At 41.0% G+C, this 8,683-nt stretch overlaps 1 protein-coding gene across 1 annotated transcript; it reads left to right on the forward strand.

Annotated features, from left to right (window-relative positions):
• Positions 1 to 1,314: 1,314 nt before the first annotated feature.
• On the forward strand, positions 1,315 to 8,667 carry LOC112449782 (voltage-dependent T-type calcium channel subunit alpha-1I-like). Its single transcript, XM_025002222.2, has 16 exons — positions 1,315 to 1,404; positions 1,670 to 1,806; positions 1,936 to 2,024; positions 3,941 to 4,100; positions 5,179 to 5,488; positions 5,630 to 5,722; positions 5,977 to 6,134; positions 6,216 to 6,273; positions 6,366 to 6,482; positions 6,582 to 6,730; positions 6,787 to 6,993; positions 7,113 to 7,224; positions 7,324 to 7,479; positions 7,593 to 7,667; positions 7,769 to 7,834; positions 8,042 to 8,667. The coding sequence occupies exons 1-16, from the start codon at positions 1,315 to 1,317 to the stop codon at positions 8,129 to 8,131; spliced, it is 2,067 nt and encodes a 688-aa protein (XP_024857990.2). The 3' UTR covers positions 8,132 to 8,667.
• Positions 8,668 to 8,683: the final 16 nt, after the last annotated feature.

An 8,683-nucleotide genomic window follows, 5' to 3' on the forward strand; every position in this document is an offset into this window, starting at 1 on the left:
GTGACAAAGAAAAAGTTTTATGAAGGATAAAAACGTTTTTAATGACAGATAGTGAAACATCCTCATTGTCGAGTGTTTTTAAGCTAAAAAACAACTTTTAAAAAAATGAACAAGGCATTAACTTGTATTTTTTACACATCTATGCATTTATTAATGTTTTTTTTTAATTAGGCCTTTGAGTTTTTGTATCCTTACCTTTTATCAAACAAAAACAAAAACTTGTTTATTTTTGTCCGGCATCGTTCTCTCATAGTTCGTGACTTACAGCCAATCAGAATTCAGCCTGTCATGGTTGCTAAGCTACGCAAAACAGGAAATGTAGTTGTTCGCAGAAAGTTGGCCGCGCACGGAGCGCCCTCCAGCGGCATTAGTGGGAATTAATCGTTTTCCGTGGTGTCATGTTTACCGCATAATGTCATATTTAAGTTGTTTTCATGAGATACTAATATGTGTCGGATCAAACAGCTTGAACATCTTCTCCAGTGTGTCTGAATATTGTTTGTGTTTCATACTGTTCATTTTTATGCAGCTAACTTACCTGTAAATAAAAATGGGCTATCATCATAATTCTCCTTAAAACATGAATGAAATTAGATCAAACCAAATGTTTATTGTAATCATATGTTACAGTCACTCTGCATTTTTGACAATAAATGAAAATAAATCTGAACTGATGCAAGTGCAGTGTAAAATAATCAGGAAACTTTATTTGATGGTATTATCAGTGACTATAAGGTGTTAAAACATGTTTAGACTTCTACACAAAACTGTATTTTATTGGGTTGCCAATATAATCTACTTGTTTTTGACTTGGGAATTACAAAACAAAATGTATAAATAACACAGGATTCCCTTTCCTACACTGAAGGCATTTCTTTGTGTATTTATGAATAAATATGTTTAGGCTTTAACTCCTTCTTTTCACCTTTCTGCAGAAAATAACTGTCTGCCAGTGATTTTTTAATAATCATGGCAGATGTTATTGAACTCCGGGATGTGGTCAACTCCAGAGACCAGGAACAGACGGAGAATCCGGGTCCGGCTCCAGGTCCAGCTCCGGGTCCGAAAAGTTTAAATTTTCCCCAAATGTACCCTCAGGAAATAGGCCGAAAAATCCAGAAATTCGTCAATGGACCATATCCTTTCTCCTTCTTATTGATGGAAATAACTATGGTTGATTGGATCAAATGTTTTCTGCAGTTCAGATTAAGAACCTTTTTTTAAAAAGGGGACATAATTAAGCATTTCAGGTGCCTGTGATGTGCTTTGTATGAATTATTTCAATGTCTCTTGACCTTAACAACCTCCACGTATATGAACCTAGTCTCTAAGCTCATCATCATGATCGTGAGTGTGTCTCAGAGCCTTCTCAACCCCTGTGAAGAGGAGCCCCTGGCACTGACGGTTAGTGTGGGATCTCCCTTCCTTGTGTGGTTGGATCATTGAAAACATCTGTAATGTTCCACCTGCAGGCCGACATGTTTGAGACAGATAACGGCTACAAAAAGAGAGTTTAGACCAGCTCTGTTCAAATGATAAAAGCTCATACATGTACATATATCAGAAAATATTTATTTTTTAACTCTGATTATGCATTTGAATATTTATATATTTGTGTATATATACTATTTTGGTATATTTAGCTTTTTTTTTAATCCTAACCATCCAGGTAGCAGGAGCTCTCCTTTACGTCTTTTTCTTCATTGAAATGGTGATAAAGATGTCAGTCCGGGGTGTCTACAAGTCACAGGGGAGCTACCTGAAAAACAACTGGTACAAGCTGGATGCCCTGATCCTTGTTGCAGAGTAAGTATTACACTTTTATTTTTATTTTTAAATAGAAATGCGCAGCCACATCAGAGCTGCTCAAGTCAAAAGAACTTAAGTTCTGTTATTGAAGTGACGCAAAATTAAACCTGCTTTTGTTGTCCTCAGAACTATGGAGTACTTTCTACACGCGGCGGGCATTCACTTGGGAGTCTGTCAGGTTCTGAGGCCACTCCGACTGGTCAGCAGAGACAAACGTAAGTGGATAACTTTTAACAAGTGATTTGCAATCAAAGGATGCCACCGATTCTTCTCCGGGACACCTAGTGTGCACTTCGCATGTTTCAACAGTGAATTTAAATGTTAATTGATGTTATAGGATTTCAATGATCTAATTATCGATGTAAACAGGTTACATGCCACTTTTTTGCCATAATTTACTATAAGTGGTGGTAAAGTTTGGCCAACAAAACGCAACAACAAAAAGACGAGGTGCACATTTATTCAGCCAAAACATAAAAAAACACATTTTGTGAGCGGCCTACATTTCTGCAGCAAGAAACATACTGATGAATGAATAACTCCACTGACTTTGCAGTTTACTTAGGAGATCTTGTTCCATAAAAAACTTTTAAAATGTCTTCATGGAAAACAAAAAAAAAACAGATTTCAGACGCTTGCATATAGAATAAAGGTTTCATAAAAATAAAAATAAATCCTTACAGTAAAAAAAACAAAACAGTTTTGATTCTTTTTGTGATCCAATCTTAAAGACAAACAAATAGGATAAAATAAAGAATAAAGAAGAAAGTCTGGCTCCTTGGAAGGAAAGTTTGAAGAAATCAGAGCTGCAGATCAAGACTTTTGCACAGGTGTAAGTGAACATGAGAGCACATCTTAGGAATATGTTTGTTTTAGTAATCATTGAAATGCACATCATCGGAAGTCTTTTGGATGTTTTATGTATTATTCTTCATCATCACATGTAAATCAGTGTATTTTAATTATGACAGTAAAAAAAAATACAAATAAAAAGTATAAATGTGTTGGAGTTAGAAAAGTTAGACAGACGATGCTCTGTTCCTGTTGATCCATTCAGTTTCTAATCTGGTTGTCACCTGTAGGTATGCACAGTATATAAGTGTGTGTATGTATGTACTTTTATTTCTGCTTATATACTGTAATGTGTATTTATACACACACACACACACACACACACACACACACACACACACACACATATATTATATATATACAGCTCAGGAACGACTTAAATCAGCCTCTCTAAATGGATGGCATCCCACAGCACCCCTCATTCTACTTAACGAGGTACTGATTAGATGATTGCCTGAACGAAACCTTATTTAAGTGAAAGTATAAAATCCTCTGCTGTGGACAGGCCGGATGGAAAGAGGAGTTCAAAAGTAATTGGAGTAAAAAGAACTATTACCCATGCTGAAAGAGAGGAAAAGAGAAGTTTTCAGTGAGGCGAAGAAGTTTTCAGTTTGGCTTTCCTGGCAGAGGTGTTACAGTCAGGCTTTCAGGATGTTCAGGGTGGATGAAGGAGCATCACATCGAGATCCCGTCCACCCCGGGATGTGATCAACAGGACCTGAGGTGACTGGATCTCTGCACCAGGAGTGGCAAAACGTCACCCAACAGCAGCAGGAAAGACTGCTGGAGAGCACGGAGAGGTGCCCTGAAAACTGGGATTAAAAATCAGGATTATCGCTGCAAATCCTGAGTTCCGCTCTCCTCCTGGATTAAAAACTCTGTCGTGTCCAAAAATGAGTCGAACCTCGTTTTCTTTGCATTATGTGAGGTCTGAAAACACTGCTGCTTTTTTTTTTTTTATTCTCACCATTTTGTCATGTTCTGCTGATAAATAATGTTCTAAATGACTTTACTTTGTTTGAACTTAGGAAGAAGTGTTGTCAACAGATTACAGAATAAAAGAAAAAGGTTTACTTTACTTAAACACAGTTATAAATAGTAAAATCAGAGAAGAATAAAAAAAGATAATGTTGCAATGGTCTCTTTATGTTTGTTTGTATAAACAAGGATTTTTGCACCTAAATATAAATATAGGTGTTTACTGAAGAGGGAAACAGGGCTAATATGGGCTTTCATGCTCTTTGAACTGATCAAAGTGTTTTTGTGTTCAACCCCGCAGATCTGCGCAACTTGATCACCACCATCCTGAAAATCTTCCCCATGGTCATGAACATCTTGGTCCTTTTCGTCTTTGTCATCTTCGTCTTCGGCCTCCTGGGGGTCCAGTTGTGGGGCGGCGACCTTCGCAACCGCTGCACCCTCGGAGAGGAGGTCCCCTCGTAAGTTGTCCCCCCCCCCCTCCGTCTGCTCTCCTCGTTCCGTTTCTGGTTCTTGTTTCTCTGCATTTTCAAACCAAACTAATCGGAAACACCTGCCGCACCTGTGAACATGTTTCCAAAAGCTGAAATGAAACGAAACGATGTTAAAGTTTATTTTCTTTGATTGAAATTTCAAAATTTAAAAAGCATAAAAAAAGGTACTTCACACCCTGAAAGTTGGGACAGCAGAAGTTTAGTATTTCTACATTAATAAAAAAAAAAAAAAAATCTGGAAAGTGCAATTACAGTTCCACCCCCTTGGATGGTTTCTGCTTTTATTGCCGTCTCAAATCAGTCACAGTCCATTTAAATTGGCCTTCTTCACAAAAAAAATAAAAAAAAAAAAAAAAATAGTGTCAAGATGTCTTGTTCGAACATGGAAAGAACATTTAGAAAGTTGACAATTTCTAAGCAAATAAACTAAAAGTTATTTTTTGTTCACTTCAGTGTTTATTGACGGTAATAAACAAGTCAGTAAAAGTCACGCAATAAAAAAAAAAAAAAATTAGCTCAATATCATAGTTGTGGTGGTTTTTGTTGTATTAGCTCATGTTGATGAGGCTGTGATATTTAATTGGATTGGCTCCAAAAGTTAAACAGTTGCAGATATACATCCAATAATTACTTCCTGATCATTTCTATGAAGTCTGTTCATTCGGTTCATGAGAGGTTTTTGGTACAGACAGACACACACACACTCACAACACACACACAAGACACATGCAACAACACAATCATGTCATTTTTACACGTGACTCGCTTGAATAACATCTGCGGTGGAAGATTTCACCCAATAGTTTCTTTTAACTTGTTTTTTTGGCACAAAACTCAGAACTTTTTCTTTCTTCTTGCTTGTCGATGTTTAAGAAAACTTATCTGTTCATCGAATAAATGCTTAATGTCGCACGGGTTTGTAGGATAAATGTGCTTTTTTTTTTGTTCAGATGTTCGTAATTCGGACTCAGTTTCATTAAACATTGTGTGACAAGCTTGTAAAAGTCTAGAGTTTATCATCTCTGGTTGTGTCTGACTCCTTCAGGAACTACAACCTGTCTCCCTACTTCAAGTTTGACCTTGCTGAGACAGACCCGTTCATCTGTTCGGTTCACACCTACGGGACCCAACAGTGTTCCCACGTTCCACCCTTCCGAGACGATGGACAGGTCTGCCTTCTTCAGCCGCCGGCTTTGTATCGAAACGCGTCACCGCAGACGCCGGCCTGGATGAACTACAGCGACTGCGTCAACTGGAACCTGTTATATAACGTGTGTCGTCCAGTGGGCCCCAACCCGTACATGGGGTCCATTAATTTCGATAATGCCGGCTACGCCTGGATAACCGTTTTCCAGGTGGGAAAATCAGCCTGTGTGTCTACAAATCTGTCAGCGAGACGGGGTCATCTGACTCAATGCTAAACCGTTTGCCGTATTTGTGACTTTTAATGTTAATATAGGATATTATTTGATGTCTTTTTGTCCGTCTCTCCTCAGGTTGTCACTCTTGAAGGATGGGCAGACATCATGTACTACGTCATGGACGCATCGTCCTACTGGAGCTTTCTCTTCTTCATCCTCGTTACCGGTGTAAGTATCAGCTTTTCTTTGAGATGTTTGTTTATGTTTTTCCTACTGGCTCCTCTGTCCTGACCTCTTCGACGCATTACTGATGGCGCACGACAGCCTTTTGGTCAAACTGGAACAGAGCTGTTGATCTGGCAAAAATGAATTCAAACTTTTTAGAAAACAAACAAACCAACGCAACAAGCCACGCGCCATTTAATGTCCCCGCTGGCCGCGCAGTTCACTGAGGAGAGTTCTCACTTTGATTCCCCGATTAGTTCGGCGCCTTTATCATCCTGAACACGTGCACCGTCATCATCGCCACGCACTTCTCCGAGACCTTGGACGAAGGCAGGGACGAGGAGGATGAGATCTTCGTGTTCGTCAAGAACGTCGGGCGCGTGGTGATTGGCTGGCTGGGACGGTTCTGGAGCAGGTCAGATGTCGGTCTGGTGTTTGCACGATGTAAATCATCTCACACGTTTATTTACAGCGTGTTTGTTTTTTGTTTTTTTAGGAATATCAGGAATCGGGAACAGACAGAGAGCAGCCGGAGCGGACGAACGGAGAGAGGAGTGAGACCACAACACATTCATCTGAAGACGTTTTTTTATTCCTCACTGACCAGAAACGCTTACTACCTGAGCCCTTTTTTTTCCCCCCCCAGCAATTCTTCCGGCTCCGGAGAAAACTGCGAGACTTCGTCGAAGGCCAGTTCACGTGGGTGATGATGATTACCATCATCCTTAACGTCATCACCATGGCTGTGGAGCACCACAACCAGGTGAGAAGACTTCCTGTTTGTCTGCAGCTTGTCTGCTGCAGGAAAAAAGAAACTTTTTCTCTGCGCTGTTATTTATTTGAACCTTTTTTCTTTGTGCAGCCGGAAATGTTGACCCAGGCCTTATACGTCTGCAACGTCATCTTCACCGTGCTGTTTGTGGTCGAACTGGTCCTGAACCTCATTGTCTCACAGTTGTCGTACTTTCTGAAATGGGAAAACATTTTCGATTTTATCATCGTGATCATCAGGTATAAACGACCTCATTCACGTTTTGGGTTCGTGTGTTTGTTCTGGTTTATTGTAGCAACGCTGTTGTCGGTCTCAGTTTGGTAGAATTGAGTTCCGGCGGCGGCGGGATGGCGCCGGTCTTCCGCGTGTTTCGGGTCGTTCGGTTCGTCAAACTTCTCCACTTCCTGCCATACCTGAGGAGGCAGCTCTTAGTGCTGAAGAGGACCATCAAAGAGTCGGCCAGCCTCTGCTGGCTTGTCCTGTTCTTTATTTACAACTTCAGGCATGTACACACACACACACACACATTAAACATGTTTATTATGTCTCCTGGACTCTGAAATGCTGCTGTGTTATAATGTAGATGTCTGACTCTGACTGTAACCTGGATTCTGTTTGCAGCGTTTTTGGCATGACTCTCTTCAGCTGCCAGTTTGTGTCAGAAGACGGCAACTTAATTGACGACAGGAAGAACTTTGACTCTCTTCTCTGGGCCATGGTCACGGTTTTCCAGGTGAGATGTGTTTTTTAACAGGTGTGTTCAGCAGATTTCATCACACAACTGTTGTTTATGAATATCTGTATGCTTTTTTTTAAAAAAAAAAAAATCCAGATTATGACTCAAGAAGACTGGAACTTTGTCCTCTACAATGCCATGGCGTCGACCTCTCCGTTTGCGGCTCTGTACTTTGTTGTAATAATTGTGCTTGGGAATAACATCCTCCTCAACATCCTGGTGGGGATCGTGGTAGAGAGTTTCCAGGCTCAGGTACGGATCTGATGGAGTTTTCTTCCAGGAAGATTCAATCACAACACTGGTTTTTTCAGTGTAGCGCCGCAAACCTCCTGTGAAAAAGTGTTTTTTTTTTTTCCTTCCAATAGCCCAAAGAACACGAATCGGGTGACGAAGCTGCGGATCCCTCTGCAGATTCCAACATCCTCACTGCTCCTGAAAATGTAAACGACTCTGAGACGAGAGGGTTTATTTCGTTCCCCGCTAGATACAGAAGTGCCTTCTTTTCAAACACACCTTATTTCTTTGGTGCATTTTGTTTTAGGGGCCTGAGACCAACCTTGAAAACACCCAGGACGACGTGGAGCCGGCAGAAAACACCCCGCACAACGTAAGTTTGTGAGAAGACTTCTGCTCGTATGTGGTGTTGCACCAACAGAGCAGTGAGTCTTCGGCGGCCTGTAAGCGTAACTGAGAGTTACTGACCTCCTCCTTCCCCCGACGGAGCCGAGTGGAGGCGCTTGAGGCGTTTGAACGATTCTGTTCGTCCTTTCAACAAAAGCGTGCTGACTGACGCGTGGTCCGCTAAACTCCACAGGGATTCCTGAGGACGATCCAGCCGGTGCGGCGATGGTACAGAGAACACGAGAACCGGTCGCTGTTTCTGTTTCCCCCCGAGAACAAGTAAGTGTCACCTGCTCACGGACGAGCGACGAACAACACCACACACTGCCGACCTCGAGTCTCTCAAGGTGCGGGGCATCGGACCGCTTCAAGACTCCACAAGGAAAAACGGAAAGAAAACGGACCATTCCCGCTTTTCACCTAATACTTTGGTTTCTTGAAGAAGGTCGGCGCTTCTCAGGAAGTCACTCAGCGCTCTAATCCGGATTTGAATTCGTTTGCCAGAAATGACAAAAAGCTCCACAGCCATGTGAAAGATAAGGTCAAGAAGCTGTTTGCGTGATTTTATGTTCAAAAGTTTGAACTAAGCTCTGTCTCCCTGCATGAAGAGGTCCATTTATTAAATATTTACAAGATAAAGTTTTCTAAAGCACTTGCTTTAGTGTTGGTGAGATATTTAAAAGTTTTTTGCAGCCATTTTCACATTGATTGACTAGTTTGGTGATGTATTACAGATATCCACAATTCAATTCTTCTTGGTAAAAAATAAAGCATTCTGGGTGTCTCGCTTGTCATTCTTCCTCATAAAAGTGACGTCACTTTTCCATTCGTGTGT

This window comes from Kryptolebias marmoratus, linkage group LG12 (genome assembly GCF_001649575.2).
Source record: "Kryptolebias marmoratus isolate JLee-2015 linkage group LG12, ASM164957v2, whole genome shotgun sequence".
NCBI lineage: Eukaryota > Metazoa > Chordata > Actinopteri > Cyprinodontiformes > Rivulidae > Kryptolebias > Kryptolebias marmoratus.